Source organism: Zootoca vivipara, chromosome 1 (genome assembly GCF_963506605.1).
Source record: "Zootoca vivipara chromosome 1, rZooViv1.1, whole genome shotgun sequence".
Taxonomy (NCBI): Eukaryota; Metazoa; Chordata; class Lepidosauria; order Squamata; family Lacertidae; genus Zootoca; species Zootoca vivipara.
Genome location: NC_083276.1, coordinates 126,721,555 through 126,742,371, shown reverse-complemented (window position 1 = coordinate 126,742,371; position 20,817 = coordinate 126,721,555). Strand labels below are relative to the sequence as shown.

Genomic DNA, 20,817 nt, shown 5'->3' with positions numbered 1-20,817 from the left:
TTGGGCCTCAAGATGTTTTTGGCCTACAACTCCCATGATCTCTAGCTAGCAGGACCAGTGGTCAGGGGTGATGGGAATTGTAGTCTCAAAACATCTGGAGGCCCAAGGTTGAGGACCACTGCTCTACAGTACTAAACTATGATTCAGTGTGACATATGGACACAGCCAATGCGTGTTCCTCTCAAATTTGGTAGCGATGGTGGCGCAGTTTGCACGTCACAGTCAAATATAGTTAACAAACCTTGGCTTAACACCATAGTTTGTACAGAGCCAAACGAACTATGACCCAAGGAGTGGTCATAAAACTATAACCTGTTTCTCCTGTTGGCTAGAAGGAGGCAGCAAATTAGGAATCATCTGTATGTTTTTTTTGTAAACTGTTAGCTATGATTAACCATGGCACATGAATCCACAATAAGCATGACCATGAATCATTGTAGCTTCCAACGTGACATAATTTTAAAAAGTCACTCTGGACTAAAGAATGAACCTAAGAGACCTACATTGGCTCCCAGTATGTTTCTGAGCACAACTCAAAGTGTTGGTGCTGACCTTTAATGTCCTAAACGGCCTCGGTCCTGTATACCTGAAGGAGCATCTCCACCCCCCTCGTTCAGCCCGGACACTGAGATAAAGCACCGAGGGCCTTCTGGCGGTCCCCTCATTGCGAGAAGCAAAGCTACAGGGAACCAGGCAGAGGGCCTTCTCGGTAGTGGCGCCTGCCCTGTGGAACGCCCTTCCATCGGAGGTCAGGGAGATAAACAACTACCTGACATTTAGAAAACACCTAAAGTCAGCCCTGTTTAGGGAAGTTTTTAATCTGTGATATTTTAATGTATTTTTGGTATTTGTTGCAAACCCAGCCAGATGGGCGGGGTATAAATAATAACAAATAATAATAACCAGGTAGCGCTGTGGGTTAAACCACAGAGCCTAGGGCTTGCTGATCAGAAGGTCAGCGGTTTGAATCCCTGTGATGGGGTGAGCTCCCATTGCTCGGTCCCAGCTCCTGCCAACCTAGCAGTTCGAAAGCACGTCAAAATGCAAGTAGATAAATAGGTACCGCTACAGCGGGAAGGTAAACGGTGTTTCCGTGTGCTGCTCTGGTTTGCCAGAAGCGGCTTTGTCATGCTGGCCACATGACCTGGAAGCTATACGCCGGCTCCCTTGGCCAATAATGCAAGATGAGCGCGCAACCCCAGAGTCGGTCACGACTGGACCTAATGGTCAGGGGTCCCTTTACCTTTACCTTACATAAAGCACAAAAAATGTGAGCCCCTTATGTAAGTTTCTACTATCGAATTAGTGTCAAAAGAGGGCACTGAATCTTGTGTGGGTTGGAGAGTCACAACTTGGCCAGACACCATTCATTCCCTTTTTCTGGACGGCCACACTGAGCAAAGTGAGGAAATGGAAACCCAAGAGCATAGCTCCTAACATTTTCAAGAAATGTCATTTATGAATTTTATGGTTGGGCTCCAAAGAGCTACTACAGACACGCCAAAGGACTTAGTGGGATATTGGGCTTTTTTCCTTTTTCCTTTTAACAGCAGACACATGCCCCAGATGACAACTGTTTATGAAATGAATATGCCTTGAATATGGCTGGGATGGCCCACACTTCATCTTTGTTCATGTTTCTTCTACGTTAACACCACAGCTCTTTGAAGTAACGGGGTGGGGGTGGAGAAGCAGCTATTTTTTGTAAACTTGATTGAGTAATGTGAACTACGTAGGCATTATGTACCCTGTTTCTCATATTTTAAGACATACCCATAAAATAAGCCATAGCAGGATTTTTAAGCATTCAAGGAATATAAGCCATACCCCGAAAATAAGACATAGTGATAGGCGCAGCAGCAATGCCGGCCGTGGCAGGAGGAGGAAAAAAATAAGACATCCCTTGAAAATAAGCCATAGTGTGTTTTTTTGAGGAAAAAATAAATATAAGACATGTCTTATAATATGAGAAACACGGTAGGCATTATAAAAGCAGCCAGCTTATATTCACTACTAACGGAAGGTCAGGTGTTGTTGCTTTAATATAAAAATAAAAAAAGGTCTTTCCAAGCGAGAAGTTCCTAGTTCTGATCCCTCTGAAGGAGGATGGAGCTGACTGACAGGCGAATTATGCACACAAGCAATGACAGGTATATAATGAAGTCTTTTACACAAAACTGGAACTTAAATCTCGCAGGAACTGTTCCATTCTTCAATATTTTTTTTACCAAGTAAGACTTTTTCTTCCTTCAAAGTCTGTTATCTTTTATTACCACCTTACAAGGCTGCACAGCTGGAGTTAAGGTTGCATGTGTGACTAATTTTAGGAAATTGGACACATGCAGAATTTAAGTGACAAGCGATTTAAGTGTTTTTGAGTATTTAGGAGTGTTCTATATTTAAGAGCATTTCAACTTAATTTCTCCAAATATTAATGCTGCTTTGACATACAATTTCCTCTAATTATTGGAGCTATTAAAAAATCAGGTGAACAACATGGATATGTATGAATTAACGTCACAACAATTTAGTTGTTAGAACCTCTGATTTATATGTCTGAAGGTGGCAGGGCAGTTTCATTTGTCACTTAAACCTTTCAAATCATAATCTATGGAAAGGCCAAATATTAATTTTTCCAGATCCAGTTAAAATCCAGTAATATATACTTAGAAATACCTAAATACACAGTAAGACCAAGTGTGAGACTTCCCCCAACTTGTCGCTTATTCTAAACATACGGCCTAATTGTTTCGATTTGGAAACACTCAGATAAAGTTAAATAAACTGAAATAAGTGCAAGCTGCTAAACATCATTTGTGTCATTTATGATGACAGATAACATGATGAATCTTGAACTTGGTTTTGCTAAAAACCATTTGCTGAAGAAAGAATGAGAGCAACTGTGTGAAAAACTTTGCTGGGCAAATCTCAGCTCACTGTCTCTGGGCTGTTTCCCAAGCATAGCTGCCAAGTTATCCCTTTTTTTAAGGGAAATTCCCTTATGCTGAATAGGCTTCCTCGTGAGAAAAGGGAAAACTTGGCAGCTATGTTCCCAAGATACAAAGGTCAAACGTAATTCAGCCACTGAAGTCAATCAACCAGGGCTCCCTGGAAAATTTGAATGTACATCACTATTTACATTTTAAGGTACACACCTAAAACATAATGAGTGAAGCACTTAAGTTACATTTTCCTATCTATAAATTTGAAATGACTACCTACCGTATAAGACAGGGGTAGGGAAAAAAATGACTGCAAATCTTGCATATTTGGGGGAACATAAACCTTGCACATTAAGATATTTAATTCAGGGGGAAAGTGCTCTTCACTTGTGGGAATCATGAATAGTTTTCACTAGTGGATCTAAATGTCACTTCTTTGGTTAACATTATCATTGCCTTGGATTCTATGTGTTCCTTCCATGAACAGAAGGGTTCCTAATGTTCATTGAAAGACTTTCAATCCAATGGACACTGGAAGGAGATACTTGAAGCAGGTCATGAGAAAAAAAACAACCACATGCACCCTCTTCCTTTCCAGTCTTCCAAAGTGAATCCCTCTAACTGCAGTCAACTTAGGTTTTAATTGCAGTTTGTACTGAATCGGCTCCATCCTAATGAGGGATTATTAACCAGCTCATTTCAAATTCCATTTCATCCTACCTAGTATTAACTGTGGTCAATAACTTCAATAATAACACCTCTTAAGTGTGATTGTGTTTGAAGGGGGTCCTTTTTATTGGCGAAGGGTAGGGACTGGATGAAAACTATGTTTCAATGCCCTACTCCCCATCAGAACAAGAATTATAGAGCACTAATGCATAGCTCTCGAAACAAAACTTTATTTTGTAAGATGATAATTTGTTTACAATTTTAAGGGGATGGGATATCATGTCTCCCTGTTACATTTTAGGGTGGAGTATTCCTGCCATGCTTATGGCACAGAATTACTATGGTCTACTTTGGTGTATAGGAGAAGGCCTGAGGATTCTGTTCATTTGCCACCACGTTCTCCATGTGTTATCCAGATACAACAACAACAAAACCGTTTATTGTGAGGACCATGCCTGTACACAAATATCAACACAACAATAATTAAAAATGTTAAAATTCATTGCATACTTTCCCAAAAAAACCTTCATCCCACAAAACAGGAAGAGAAGGAAAACAAGCAACGAGTTAAACAGACGATGAAGGGGTCTTTACTTTATCATCCATAAATCTTTCCCTGGCTTTCATGGCCTTCATCACAAAGACCACTACCACATGGGTAATTTGTGGGTTAGCATCAGCTAACAAAATTTTTACTCTATCTTCAGGATTGATTATAGAGTTGGGTATAATTTGCAGCATCACGTCTCTAAAGCCCGAGTAAATGGGGCAATAGAGGAGGTAATGTATAAGATACCCTATTTCTGCAACATCACATTGAGCTTGCCGATCAGAAGGTCGGCGGTTCGAATCCGCGCAACGGGGTGAGCTCCCGTTGCTCTGTCCCAGCTCCTGCCTACCTAGCAGTTCGAAAGCATGTCAAAGTGCAAGTAGATAAATAGGTACCGCTACAGCGGGAAGGTAAACAGTGTTTCCATGCGCTCTGGTTTCCCTCATGGTGTCCCGTTGCGTCAGAAGCAGTTTAGTCATGCTGGCCACATGACCCGGAAAACTCTCTGTGGACAAACACCAGCTCCCTCGGCCTGAAAGCGAAATGAGCGCCACAACCCCATAGTCGCCTTTGACTGGGCTTAACCGTCCAGGGGTCTTTTACCTTTACCTTACCTGTGAAAATGTGCATGCAGTAACTCACATGACTTCATATGTGTGGTGTCTTACAGGGTCTGCCCCCAAACCCCCCACCACGTGTAGGCTGTTAATGGGAGCATCAACATCTTAACCAACCTAAAAGACCAACCATAACATATGAAACCTGCTTCTATTAATGAACCTGTCCAAGCCTTAAGGAGTGTGTGTGTGTGTGTGTATGTGTATGTGTATGTATATGTACAGTATATGTATATGTATATGTTTATGTATATGTATAACAGAAGGCGAGAGGTTACAAATTTCCTAACAGATGAGAATCTGCCCGTGAAAACCTCTGAATGTTTCGAACATGAGCATTCCTGTACACATCATGATCAGATGTTGCAGTCTCTGGAGACAAGTCCTTCAAGAAATCATTACCACCTCAGACAGCATCTCTGTATAATCTAATAATAATAATAATAATAATAATAATAATAATAATAATAATGTCTTATTTGTACCCCACCCAGCTGGCTGGGTTTCCCCAGCCACTCTGGGCGGCTTCCAACAAAGATTAAAATGAATTAAAATGTCAAACATTAAAAACTTCCCTAAACAGGGCTGCCTTCAGATGTTTTCTACATGTCAGGTAGTTTATCTCTTTGACATCTGATGGGGCGCCACTACCGAGAAGGCCCTCTGCCTGGTTCCCTGTAGCTGCAGAACTGACAAGGAATATTCTAAGCCAATGCTGGGCTGTACAATAGTTACAAATGTGAAAACAGTGGAGATATCAGGATGCTTACTATAAGCAGAATTAAGATGACTGTTCTTATATCCTATTTGTAACAGCAACCCTTCATTTTATTTTATTTTACTTATTAGGTCTCCATTCTGGAGCAGACTGCATACTTGCATTTCCACCTTTGCAACATTTTCTCCTTTAGAGCTAGGACAGCTCTGTAACACATTCTGTCACCTCCCATCTGAAGGCTGGTGGGAAGGAGAGAATGAAAAAAAACCTAATAAAAAAAACTAGTTTACGTTGCAATGTTCAAAGCAAACAGAAAGAGTCTGCTATAGATAAACTAATTTCCACCTGTTTCTGCTTACTGCATATACAGTAACTCAATTTAGATTGATCGGATAATGTTTGCAGACTTAGTACACTGGCACGAGACGACTATAGCCATTCAGATTATTATTTCAAAAGCACCAAGATGAAATGCTGTTTGTGTTCCTTTTAATTTCGTTTTAGCTCTTTGTTTATCTCTCTACTTCAAAGCACTTTCAGCATCTGACAACTATGTAAAATTGAAACAGGAAAAGGTGCCACGCTGAATCTGCCTTACTTTGCAAGGCATTAGAGAGGCTTGATTCAGATATGATGCCATACGAAGAAGCGCCCTCTAAAAATAAGTTCAGCCGTGTGCCATACGCAGCTGGGAACTACATTAAAATAAAATAAAATAAAATAAAGCTCAACCTTTCTTGTAGTGCTAGTTTTATTAAGGAGGAATTGCCTCTCTTTTTCCAGATGTGCAGGCTACATGCCATCCCTAGGACTGAAAAGGTGGTAACTCACAGCATTCTGTGGTTACTTCGCCCCAACCTTCCTCCATCACTGCAGATGGTGACAGCAGTCACGAAATTAAAAGACGCCTGCTTCTTGGGAGAAAAGCAATGACAAACCTAGACAGCATCTTAAAAAGCAGAGACATCACCTTGCCTACAAAGGTCCGTATAGTTAAAGCTATGGTTTTCCCAGTAGTGATGTATGGAAGTGAGAGCTGGACCATAAAGAAGGCTGATCGCCGAAGAATTGATGCTTTTGAATTATGGTGCTGGAGGAGACTCTTGAGAGTCCCATGGACTGCAAGAAGATCAAATTTATCCCTTCTGAAGGAAATCAGCCCTGAGTGCTCACTGGAAGGACAGATCGTGAAGCTGAGGCTCCAATACTTTGGCCACCTCATGAGAAGAGAAGAATCCTTGGAAAAGACCCTGATTTGGGAAAGATTGAGGGCACTAGGAGAAGGGGACGACAGAGGACGAGGTGGTTGGACAGTGTTCTCGAACATGAGTTTGACCAAACTGCAGGAGGCAGTGCAAGACAGGAGTGCCTGGCGTGCTATGCTCCATGGGGTCACGAAGAGTCGGACACGACTAAACAACTAAACAACAACAACAACCTTCCTCAGAAGGACCAGATCTCTGCTACCAAGCTCCCATATCAAATGAAAGTCACATGATGTTGATGGCAATGTTTTTCTTCCTAGCATCCTGATTTGGGGGGGTGGGGTGGGGTGGGGTGGGGTGGGGTGGGGTGGGGAGAGTTTTGGGCAGAGAGGTAACCATCCACGAGTAATGGCTCTTACCCTGCCCAACTAACCAGCTTGTCAACTTCTACATCTGCATGCGATGTCAATGACAGACACATGGTGAAATGCTGAAATGCTGCTAACATTCACCACAACTTAGTGAATAGTCTCTAACATATACCTATAGATTACCCTACATGTGCCCCTTTCAAGCACCTTGGCACTACAGCAGGTAGTGCCACATAATACCCACATTTGTAAGAACTCGCTTGTTTAGTGTGGCAGTGGAACATTGGAACTCCCTGCCTATTGAGAGAAAGCAAGCACCTTCACTGAATTATTTCCGGCACCTGTTTAAAACATTCCTGTTTAGACAAGCCTACTGAGATGCTTAGAAAGTTTTAGTATTTTAACTTATTTATGTTTTCAAGTAGGGTTGTAAATTTTCATGGAATTTACTGTTTTATCTTTTGTAAACCACCTTGAGGGTTTTTGTGTGTTTTTTTAGAGTCAAGTGCTACATAAATTTTATGATATAAATGAAAATAGATAACATCTTTGATACAAGTTACAAATGCACCATTTGTTGTTGAAGCACAAATATGCCATAATAGTTGTTTTTTATGTCAATCAAGATACCTGAGGAATTATGACCTCACTGAGTTAACTAAGCCAGCGACTTTCATTTGCTTCCATTTGTTAAGGGCTGAACTACGGAACTGTAATACTATGAATTCTGAAAATGCAGAGTTGATTGCAAAGCAAGTGGTCTTCACACACTACAAATTACGTACCTTTCCCCCAGCAGAGATTAATCCCCAGTACAAGGAATGTTATAATGCACAGTGGCCAAAAGGTCCCCCCAAAATTAGCTATTCAGTATGTGCCTCCTTGAAGCAAGTGCCCGTGCTTTTATTACTTCTATTTTCTACTAAGCCAAGAGCCAAAAGAACAAATAAAACAGGAAAAACGGAATCAAACAAGTGCTGCACAGATTACATAACTGAAAACAGGTCATGGAAAGGACGTAAACTATTGCAGTACGCTTTGATCTCTCCCTGATTTGACTTTACCCCACGTCCCCAAATCCAATGAGTTCAACATGTTGAAGTCATAACAGATCCTCCTTTTGAATACTGCCTTTTCAGTAATGCCGGCAGTTCTATATTATTGGGTTCATATTCGCCGCATCTTTGCCATCTATAAAGCAGCAGAAGACACACACCCCATAGTTGGTCACGTAAGAACAAGAAACACAGTAGTATGTTAACTTGGCAGCCTTTTATTTATTTATGCATCATCAATAAGTCAAAAAACTTTTTCAGAAAGCACATTCTCCCTCCATCCCTGCCCTACCCCATGGATTAAGACAGACAGATAACTTTGACTTCTGCAATGCATCATAGCAACAGCTCCAAAACTAACTCGCTCCAGATGTCCCTGTGATCATCTAATCAGACATCAAAAGCAGCAGTCTGACAAGCGCTCACACTGATTATAAGTATTCTATATATATATATATGTTCCCACAGCATAAATACATACAGTAGCTACTACTTGGGACCTGGGGTTTGTTGTGGTTTTTTACTCTCTCTCTCTCTCTCTCTCTCTCTCTCTCTCTCTCTCTCTCTCTCTCTCTCTAAATTGACTCATCTAATTCAGAATTCTATTTAAACATACATGAGCAGCTATGGAAAGAAACGCCAGGCCTTCTAAATGACAGAAAACTCTCCCATTCATTCCCAAAGGGCTCTGTTCTTCCGTTCAATGCAAATGTATGCATTTCAAAATAGTATTTAAAAGCAGAAGCAAAAAAAAAGGAAAGGAAAGGAAAGGAAGAGAAAGCTTGATAGCTAATAAATACTCCTCTTGGGCTCACAGGTTCTGAACCAAACGTAGGTCTCCTAAAGAGAAGAGATTTAGAGGAGTCGTGTGTTCATCTGTTCACACAGTCACCAAATGTTATAAGATGGGTAAGAAGACCTCCACTGATGTGGCCATAGTGCATTCTGGTTTATTTATACTTGGGAGCAGACCTCCTCCTTGGAAAACCTAATAATAATAATAATAATAATAATAATAATAATAATAATAATAATATTACATGAATTCCCCAATTAGTCCAGGAGGAAATGATCCTTCCCCTGGCCTCTTCCTTGGATTCTAGATGATTTTGCAGCTCTCCACTGAGAAGCATTCATTTGTGTCTGGAGATAGACAGCAAAAGTTGAAGGTGCCCAAGTTATCTCCAGAACAATACAGTACAATCAAGCCAGAAATTGCCTGTTAAATGATGAGAACCGGTGTGTACAGGGGTACCTTGGTTCTCAAACTTAATCCGTGCCGGAATTCTGTTCCAAAACCAAGGCGTGCTTTCCCATAGAAAGTAATGCAAAATGGATGAATCTGTTCCAGACTTTTAAAAGGGGTTCCAGAACCCCTAAAACGGCAATTTAACATGAATTTTACTATCTAACGAGACCATAAAGCAATGAACAATAAACCAAGAGGCCAGTGACAATCTGCCAAATGGAAAAATTCCTACTAGTCCAAATTCCCCAATCCAAAACAGGCAACCAACCAAAGTCCATAGCAAGGGCAAAGACACACCTAAAGTAGAGGGTGGGTGGGTGGGTGGGTGTTCCACGGCTCGAGGCCAAGAAGTCTCCCAGCAGCCCCTCAATTAAGAGGATCTGAGGTGGACCAGCCCATATGGGAGGTACCAACTCAATGGCTTCCCCCCCACACCACTGTTGCCTCATTTCCCGGGAGGAGCCGCAGTATGAGCTCCTTACACCACTGTTGCAACAGCCCCTCCTATACCACCAGTGTAACGTAAGAAGGGAGCCTTAACTATTTTACTCAACCCTTAAATTCATTATTTAAATTGTCAAGGGGAAGCCAAGCTGCATCTCAAAGATGCAGCCTTGATTTTAACATCGTACAAGTACAAATTAAGCATAGGAAGGCATCTACATAATTCATTAATTACAGCTAGGCATACAACTACATTTTGTAATATAATGTAACATTTCTGTCAAGGACATAACATTCTATGCACATCTTTGAATTTAATTAGGAATACATGGGCAAGGATGCAAAACTTTCCAATCTGAGCAGAGCAAAAGAGGAGCAGTGCAAAAAAATAAAAATAAAAAAATCCTAGCAAGAGAGAGATCATTTTGAAAACACAGAGGCACGTAATATTTCACTCTTACAACCATGGCCTAATTGAACAGCTGGAAGTACACATTCTGTAACTATTAATTCTCTGGGTCAAGAAACACTCCATCCGCATGTGTGATTTAATGGTTTAAAAATTAAATAGTGCTATTTAAAAGGTAATTTACTCCCCACTTTTTTGAAACATACCCTCTGTGTGTTTGTGTGTGTGTGTGTGTGTGTTTTTTAGTGGATAAATGATTGGTATAAATTTAGCTCAAATATAATCTTTTGAATTGCAACATGGTTTCATCTCCAAACGAACCCAGCCATATGAAATTATGTAGAATGGTATCAATTGGTCTAGTACATCATACTATTATGCTAATGTTAAAACACTTAAATCACAATAGCTGATACTTTAAAATTACAATTAGCCGTATATAAGAACCAGAGGCTTGACCTTTGTTCTTCTTCTTTTTAAAAGCAAGAACATGAAACATGAAAAGCTTCTGATTAAGTATGAACCTTTTTCCAAATTACAAATTATATACCCACAATGCATAAAAGGGAACCAATTTTGATATGCATAATTTATGTTTAATTTTATGTTTAATTTATGTATAAATTCTTAGTAGGTGGAGCTATTACATGCTACATATTGCTACATATTGTTGCAACATATTCTAAAGTGTAGAGTGATCTTGCTACAACTCAATAGAGCACCTAGACAAAACTTCATCTTCTTATTTCCTTTCTTATGCAACTCACTTGACCAAGTGGCAACACAACACCTATTTATGGACACGTATTTGAGCTTTTATATTATACACATGAATATTCATAACTATCTCACATCATTGGCTTGAGCTTTAAAATTAGTACATTTAATACAACCTTCTAAATCGTTAACTGTAAGGAAATGCTACTTAATCCATCGACATGCTCAATTTAACTGAAGCAATATTTAGTTCCCACTTCAGGGCAACATCAGACCTGACCTTTATTAATTGCAAGAAAACAATCCGGTTGAATTTGGAAGACTAGATAGAAAGCACTTCTTGCTGGAACACACGTTGCAACATCCTCTTGGTAAACGTGTAAATTGTTCATTTCTTCCGAGCCTACTTTTACATAGGCTACATTATGAATTTAGATCATGTGCCGTTTCATTTTCCAATTAATTATTTGTGAATGTGTATGTATGGTAAGATACAAAATAAACTATGTTAACATAATACTCACTACAGACAAATTCTGCTAAGTGTCCACACATCTGTCCTTCTGCCTTATTATGGCTCACTGAGCTACAACACACCATGAAACACTTCTCAAAAATGATTAACCTATGTTGCAATCACTCCCTTATTCAGCAAACCACATATATCAAAGTATTCTACCTTGATTTCACTTAAAGCGATACACATATCTGGCCTTATGCTCAGAATTTTCACAACGCATAAGAGCACGCTGAGCTTCTGTGACGGAAATATGAATTGCCTGTTCTGTATATAATTCTATCGCCAACTTGGTTAGAGAACTTGCAAAAGGCCCAGGGCTCATTCTCTCAGATCTGGGTTGTTTTCCCCTGAAACATCTATACAGGGGATCCTAGCCTTTACTTTACTTTCCTCTTTGAACTAAATCTGAGCTTTTCCTGTGTCTCCTTTGAGCATCCTCCCGGCGGTGTGGCCTACCAGTGCAATATTAACTGTCCTCCAAACTCAGCTTATATAATGAACTCATTATGAGTTCATTATGACTCTTTGATTTCTGTCCATATTTGTTCTAAGAAACAGGTGTGTACAAGCTACATTAGTAAATACTTCCAATGTCATGGGGAAACCTTCAGTTTTGCAAAGAGAATATCAAGTCCAACCATGAATCCTACATTCCCACGGAATCTTCCATAAATATCAACTCCGATATTTAATAGCTTTATACAGAAAAAAAATGATCTCACTTATAGTGGGTGGACGGGGTGTGTGTGTGTCTTTCAATATCTGATGTCTAAAACTCATGCCAGTTAGAACCAACAAAATAAGTTATAAAATATGTCCATTCAGTGGAACCTCGGTTTACGAACACCTCGGTTTACGAATTTTCGGTTTACGAACGCCGCGGACCCATCTGGAACGGATTAATTCACTTTCCATTACTTTCAATGGGAAAGTTCGCTTCAGTTTATGAACGCTTCAGTTTATGAACAGACTTCCGGAACCAACTGTGTTCATAAACCGAGGTACCACTGTACTATTATTGCAATCATATCTCACCTGCTATGTCCCATCTGCTATCAAAGATCAAATGTAACAGTAAAAGCTGGTTAACACCTTCAGAAAGTTGCATATAAACCAAGTTAAATAATTTGGTGTGAATTCAATGCTATTAAGCTATGAGGCTCCCACTTTGTAATTGTATTGTATTTAACACTCCCCTCATTCCCCAAGGAACTCAGTGGCTTGCATGTTTTCTAGGGATTTTCCAAGCCCAGACAGACTACAGGGACAGAAATGCTTAGCTTCAACAACCGTGGGCACAACAGAACTGAATCACGGGTGAGAAAATCCATGGGTCTGGGTGTATGCAAGAAAAACGAGACTTTACAGTTCACATGACTTTTTTGTTGCTGCGAATACACAAATATTACATGGGCATTTCCCATACCATACATAGGAAGCTCAAACAGCAGCTCCTTAAAACACCCATACATGTATCTTAGGAGTCCTGTACCTGAAGCGAATACAATTGCCGCATATCACTAATGTAAGAAATAATCAGAGGATTTATCAGTTCTGTGTTTTTATCAAGTGTGCGAAAACCCTTGGCCTTGAAGGCATTGCTAAAGTATAGCAAGGCCAATGGCCATGGAAGTAGTCCGACAACATCTGGAGGGGCAAAGTTTCCTCACATCAAATTTAAATAATCGCACCTTATGCAGTGAAGGAGTGTGCATTTTTGTATCTCGTGTGGTTGTAGTTGCTATTAAATACAGTACCAAAATGTTCCAGGTTAAGGTTACCGTGGTGAGGTTACCCGGTAAAGGCCCCCAGACCTTTCACGGTCTATTGACCCAGTACCTCCCTCGCCTATATTCTTCCTTGCTGCCACCAACCAGCAAGTCTGCATACTGGTACACATATATTGGATTCCAGTCAGGTGAAAGGTAAACCAAGTTTATTTAGATGGTGATCTTACAAGCATATAAATTCTTCATGGTTTCTCAGGTACTTTTGCTTAAACGTAACCTTTAGTACTAGTCCCCCCCCTTTTCCTCCCTGACTTAAGTTCCCTTCTTATTACTCTCTCAGATTCTGCACCACAGCTCACCTCACTAGCTTCTCTAACCCTCTCTCTGTCTCAAATCCTCTCCACCTCACTCATCAACTCCTCTTCTGACTGCCTGCTTCTCCCTATATACCCCTGCTTCTGCCTGGAGAGATCCTATTGGCTATTCACCTCCCATACAACTTAACTCTTGCTGGTCCCCTAGAGGTGAAACGCCACAGTTACCAGATTTTTTTCAATGATTCCGGGCACACTTTTCAACTTCAATGGATTTTGTATGGGGACTGGTTTGTAAATCCGGGGACTGCCCCCAGGAAACAGGGATGTCTGGTAACCTTAGTCTGGGTTCTCACAGCGCTAAAAACGGCAACCCAACAGACACACGCATTCGTACAAGAGAGGGAAACAAGAGAGTTAAAAGCAAGCCAGTCTTCTACTGTATTGTGTTTCATCATGAGAATTGTGTTTGCCTAATAACCATATATATAAATGAAAACATGTGAGTATGAATAGGTGAATAAGGCTATGCCTATCCCAAGTGGCTCTCTGCCCCCCCCCAATGTGTCTCAGGACAAATATCAGACGTCGTAGCTTGGATAGAAATAGCTGCTTTTTCAGAAAGCACTTCTGGTTCCTCCCACAACTAAAGCAGAATATGCTACATTACATATGCTGTTGGAGATCCCCGCCCTCAACTCTTCAGGTGGAGCATTTCGGAGAGCATGGAGGGTTGCTGTCGAAGGTGGAGCAAGAAGCCCCATTGATCTAGTATGAAAAGCCACACTCCCCATTTGCCCAGACCACGCCAATCATTGGCTCCAGCCATAGTCATTGGCAAGTGGTCCCCAACTGCCCACTCACTGCTGTATGTGGCCCTCAAAAGGTTGCCCATCCGGGTTTAAGTGGAACTCTTCCTGTGATTCTTTGGAACAAGCTACTACCTGCTGCTAATTGATATTAATTTCTAAGTAGTCTGGTATTACTAGGAACAATGGTAACAGAATCCAGAAGCATAGGATACCTACTGTCACGGATGTCTTCAGAACGTGGTCATGGGCATTCAAAGCTCCTGCAACAAATTCGACAGGTGGGCCTAGGGCAGGATCACTGCTCCTTCTCACCAAAAGCGGTGTCCCTAAAGACAAAAGCAAAATGAAGGCTAGAAATACAACACTAGGAATTTAATTGATTACTGCAACATTTCCTGCATGTCCCTCTAAAGTTGTTCTGCTACTTCACATCACCAGCACAAAACAAAGACTGATCAGGTGACATGCTAAAAGCTAATACAGCAGTTAGCAGGGAAAGTGAAACTGGTTGTTGTTGTTGTTGTTGTTGTTGTTGTTGTTGTTGTTGTTGTTTTTCAGTATGCAAGAGAAATGGGAGGGGGAACCAATCTGGACCTAACTCCTCTCTACAACTCACAGAAAACCAGAACTTCGTAGGAGTCCTCCAACAGTTCCTGAATTACCACAGTTTTGTGTTTGCAATTGCTCCTGCCAACCTAGCAGTTCGAAAGCATGTCAAAATGCAAGTAGATAAATAGGAACTGCTACAGCGGGAAGGTAAACGGCATTTCCATGTGCTGCTCTGGTTTGCCAGAAGTGGCTTTGTCATGCTGGCCATATGACCTGGAAGCTATACGCCAGCTTCCTCAGCCAATAATGTGAGATGAGCGCACAACCCCAGAGTCGGTCATGACTGGACCTAATGGTCAGGGGTCCCTTTACCTTTACCTTTACCATTGTGTTTGGGATTATTGCAAAGTATTGTGTATGCCAAAGCATGGAAGAATACACAGAAACCAAATAAGTGAAATAGAAATTGAGAAAATGTTGGAGCTGCGTAATGAGATCAAATCTAACTACTGTGCAGAAGGATTAGGGAAAGTATGAATCAATGGAACCTGGTAACCGTTTGCATTAAAAGGGAACTTGGAATATCCAGAAATGGGGTAATATATTTGTTATTACGTATAAACAAATATTGTTTGAATTTAATGCCCAGGAAGCTTCATTTTTAGGGTGAAAATAAAAACAAGCAAATGAAGATAGATAACTTTTCTGCGTATAGCACTTTAAAACCTTTTTTTGAATTTTGTACAACTTTGATACCATTTTGATAATTTGTATATAATAATAATAATAATAATAATATTAATAATAATAATATTTTTATTATTTATACCCCGCCCATCTGGCGGGTTTTCCCAGCCACTCTGGGCGGCTTCCAACAAAATATTAAAATACTATAGTCCGAACCTTGGTTCTCGAATGCTTTGCGACTTGAACGTTTTGGTTCCCGAACGCCGCAAACCTGAAAGTGAAAGTTTTTTGGAAGCTGAACGTCTGATATGGTTTCCGCTTGAGTGCAGGAAGCTCCCGCAGCCAATCGGAAACCACGCCTTGGTTTCTGAATGTTTTCGGAAGACGGGCAGACTTCTGGAACGGATTACGTTTGAGAACCAAGGTATGACTGTATTGCATTGAGCTGCTTCACACAGTACGGTAAACCAAACTCTGGCTTAGCGATACCACATGAATGTGATGGCTCCAGGAGATAGGCTTGCACCCACTTGGCAGCAAAAAAAAAAGGATCTAGGTGGAGCAAAACAGCTGTAAGATCTTCCTGTGGGAGCCCACACAGTCCCTATAAGCCAGGCATCCCCAAACTGCGGCCCTCCAGATGTTTTGGCCTACAACTCCCATGATCCCTAGCTAACAGGACCAATGGTCAGGAATGATGGGAATTGTAGTCCAAAACATCTGGAGGGCCGAAGTTTGGGGGTGCCTGCTATAAGCTATAGCTTGGATTACTGTATCTAATAAAATACATTTTAAACAACTATAGCATATCTCCAACAGGTCCTCAAATTCGTTTGTACTTTTAGCACTGCCAATGTACTCTAAATGTCATTCATCTTCAAGACCAGCCAAAAAACTTCAGATAATTCAGAAAAGCAGCTACCATGCTGTGTCAACTGAAGTCTTGTGAAGTTAAAGGCAGGGGAGGGGGGAACTAGTCTTTCTTCTGTCTAATGTGGTAAATGTGGTGAATTTTTTAATTAAAAAAACTTAACTTAAAACACTAGAAATGAAGTCTCCCCCCCCTTCAACTGTTTCCAAATTAATTTACCCCTGGATTAGTGCCAAGAATGAGCACTAATTGGCCCAAAATGATTTTCTATCATTTACAAACAACTGGAAGTAGGTTTTTGAAACTGGAACGCATCTGCAATATTATCTAGAGGATTTAAAAAGGCAGTGTTCTATTTTTGACTAACATAAACGCAAATAAATGTACTTGAATTTGGAATTTTGGCATGATATACGTATAATAAAAACTTACAGATTTGTGTGTGTGTGTGTGTGTGTGTGTGTGTGTGTGAAATACACTCTCAGAAAACACACTCAGATTGGCTCGCTGATTAAAAAACAAATGTTTGATCGTCAATACAGAGGTTCCAAATTCCAGCTGGCTTATTGTTTCACTGAGATCAATCAGCAAGATAGTGTGAATTGCCCAATCACTTCCACTTCATTCCTCCAGAGAAAGAGAAACAAACCAAGATGAGTCAATTAATCTTGGGTTTCCATTACATCTGAACTCTTGACTGCTGTTTGTTGCCCCCTAACAAGCCACAAGTGCTAGCGAGCTTTAAACCATGGTTTGTTGTTGGCTTATAGATCACAGCTTGTTATGGATCAACAAGCCACAAACCTTGTTTTGGATGTAATGGAAAGTCAAACTTTAATGTGGCTTTCAGGCTTCAGTATAGCATCTAGATCAAGGGAAGTAATAGTACCACTGTATTCTGCTCTGGTCAGACCTCACCTGGAGTACTGTGTCCAGTTCTGGGCACCACAGTTCAAGAAGGATACTGCCAAGCTGGAACATGTCCAGAAGAGGGCAACCAAAACGGTCAAAGGCCTGGAAACAATGCCTTATGAGGAACGGCTTAGGGAGCTGGGTATGCTTAGCCTGGAGAAAAGAAGGTTAAGGGGTGATATGATAGCCATGTTCAAATTTATAAAATGATGTCATATAGAGGAGGGAGAAAGGTTGTTTTCTGCTGCTCCAGAGAAGCGGACACGGAGCAATGGATTCAAACTACAAGAAAGAAGATTCCACCTAAACATTAGGAAGAACTTCCTGACAGTAAGAGCTGTTCAACAGTGGAATTTGCTACCAAGGAGTGTGGTGGAGTCTCCTTCTTTGGAGGTCTTTAAGCGAAGGCTTGACAGGCATATGTCAGGAATGCTTTGATGGTGTTTCCTGCTTGGCAGCGGGTTGGACTGGATGGCCCTTGTGGTCTCTTCCAACTCTATGATTCTATGATTCTTCTACTCACACCGGGGAAGATGTAACTGGCAGCAAATGAGCAGCAATCCTTTCCTATTGTGGCATGTGAAAACAGCCAGTACAATCTTATACTACTACTACCACTACTATATTATTTATACCCCACCCATTTGGCTGGGTTTCACCAGCCACTCTGGGCGGCTTCCAACCGAATATTAAAAACACAATACAGCCTTCAGATGTCTTTTAAAAGTAAGATACCGTGTTTCTCATATTTTAAGGCATCCCCAAAAAATAAGCCATGACAGGATTTCTAAGGGTTGGTGAAAAATAAGACATACCCCGAAAATAAGCCATGTCGTGTAGCCCCGACCGAGCGAGAGGCGAAGGCGCGGGACCCAGCAGGAGCTCCCTGCCTGCTTCCCCGAGCCCTCGCGCATCGGGGGACAGAGCCGAAGATCGGCGGGCGCTCCTTGCTGGGCTTGACAAGCCCGGGAAACAGCGCCCGCCGATCTTCGGCCCTGTGCTGTGTGACAGGCAGGGGTGGGGGGAAGCGGAGATCGTTCTCCGCTCTCCCCCCACCCCCGCCTGTCACCAAAGATCGGCGGGCGCTGTTTGCTGGGCTTGACAAGCCCGGCAAACAGCGCCCGCCGATCTTCGGACCTGTCCTGTGTGACAGGCGGGGGTGGGGGGGAAGCGGAGATCGTTCTCCGCTCTCCGCCCACCCCCGCCTGTCACCGAAGATCGGCGGGCGCTGTTTGCTGGGCTTGACAAGCCCGGCAAACAGCGCCCGCGTGCACTTTATTAAAAAATAAGACATCCCTCAAAAATAAGCCATGTCGTGTTTTTTTGAAGAAAAAATTAATATAAGACATGACTTATAATATGAGAAACACGGTAGTTGCTTATTGCCTTGACATCTGATGGGAGGGCGTTCCACAGGGCGGGTGCCACTACTGAGAAGGCCCTGTGCCCTGTTCCCTGTAGCCTCACTTCTTGCAGTGAGGGAACCACCAGAAGGCCCTTGGAGCTGGACCTCGGTTTCCGGGCTGAATGGTGCGGATGGAGACGCTTCTTCAGGTATACTGGACCGAGGCCATTTAGGGCTTTAAAGGTCAGCACCAACACTTTGAATTGTGCTTGGAAACTGGGAGCCAATGCAGGCGTCTCAGGACCGGTGTTATATATTCTTGGTGGCCACTCCCAGTCACCAGTCTAGCTGCCGCATTCTGGATTAATGGCAGTTTCCGAGCTGCCTTCAAAGGTAGCCCCACGTAGAGCACATTGCAGTAGTCCATATCTACACAGAACTAAGACCCATCAAATTCAGTGGTGCTTACTTCCAGGTTAGGTTGGCATAGGATAGGATTGCATCCTAAATTAAAGTTTACTCCACACTCTTATCAAGTACCCGCTAACCTCAGTTCAAGCAGCTCTCAATTATAAGAAAATGATTTTGTCCCTAGCCCTACCCGTTTTCTTTGTTTTACATGTGCCGTTTGGATGCCAATGGCAGGTTGACCAAGCAAATGCCAACCCTTTCCTCTATGACAGCGATTCCCAATTAGCTAAGTACTGCAGACCGCCTATTTTTCAAAAGCCAAGCCATGGACCCCCTTCTTTAGAAATGGTTGATATATTTATGGTCGTTTTTTGTTATGTGAATGGTGCCGCTATGCCCTCCAGCGCGAAACTGGGTGAGGGGAGAGACTTCATCAGACAAGGTCTCCTTCCACCTGCCTTGCCCCACCCTCCAGTCCCTGCTTCTCAATTTGCAGTGTCCTATTTTATGCTCTGTGGCTTGCCGTTGTTTACATATTGTAGTTTAGAAATTATTTATTGTAATTGTGGAGATGGATTTCTGTTTAATTTTTATATGCTGATATTCTAATGATTGTTGAATGTTACTTTATTTGATGTAGATTGCTTATTTTAAAGTTACGTTTTATTGTCACCTTTTTTGTATTGCATTGGGTTGTTGTAAGGGGTGCATTCTTTGTTTCTTCAGCTCGTAAACCGCCTTGGGTATTGTAAGATAGAAAGACGGTATACAATTAAAAGTGATGATGATGGATTATATGGAGAAGAACTGTAGAAGTTTAAAGACACTTGCAGGACTGAAATAAATCCTACGAATTGACTTTAAATAGAAGGAATAAAGAAACTGTGAGAAAGGAAAGGACAGAAAAAAACCGATTGGGGGGAGGGAGGGAAGTCAAAGCTCGGCAGAGCAGAGAAAATGGTAATAATTGATAAGATGTTTAGAAGAAAATTTTTTGTGTTTATTATGTTTATGTTGTGTTTGTTGTGGTTTGTTTTGTTATTGTTTAAATGTGTTTAATTGGAAAATTTAATAAAATGTCTTTTTAAAAAATAAAATAATAAAAGTGATGATGATGATGATGATGATGAAGAAGAAGAAACCGTGCCACACATCTTCCAGTGCAAGCCACATGACCCAAGCGATAGTATGTTCCCGCAATGCGGGGTGCCCTCAACAGTTGATGGGAATGTGCCACGGAGCCCCTGGGGGAGTGACGTGGACCACCAATTGGGAAGCACTGCTCTACAGTGTAATTTGTTGGCTCAATGTTGTATTGGCTGGGTGTGCATGAAAAAGGAAACTGAGTTCTTATATCATGGATCAGATTTTGGCCAAACCATTGCGTTTCATTATTTCACCCTAAGTTTTCCAAATTGCAGGCACCTTCTGCCTCTTGAGACTCTTCCCTATAAGTAAGAAATGATGCTAAAAATTTAGCGTGTGAGCCAATGTAGGTCTTTCAAGACCGATGTTAAGTGGTCTCGGCGGCCACTTCCAGCTGCCGCATTCTGGATTAGTTGTAGTTTCCAGGTCACCTTCAAAGGTAGCCCCAGGTAAAGCGCATTGCAGTAGTTCAAGCGGGAGATAACTAGAGCATGCACCACTCTGGCAAGACAGTCTGGAATTAGAGAGCTAGAAGTGGAGATTGGAGACAGGATCAGGCTCAAAGAGATGCAGA

At 41.6% G+C, this 20,817-nt stretch overlaps 1 protein-coding gene across 2 annotated transcripts in view; it reads right to left on the bottom strand.

Annotated features, from left to right (window-relative positions):
• The window catches only part of PARD3B (par-3 family cell polarity regulator beta), a 539,269-nt gene that overhangs the window by 398,520 nt on the left and 119,932 nt on the right, over nucleotides 1-20,817 (bottom strand). For both annotated transcript variants that reach the window (XM_060281957.1, XM_060281959.1), the window contains exon 4: nucleotides 14,539-14,648. In XM_060281957.1, the coding sequence (XP_060137940.1) occupies nucleotides 14,539-14,648 (110 nt within the window). The remainder of the gene's footprint in view (nucleotides 1-14,538; nucleotides 14,649-20,817) is intronic.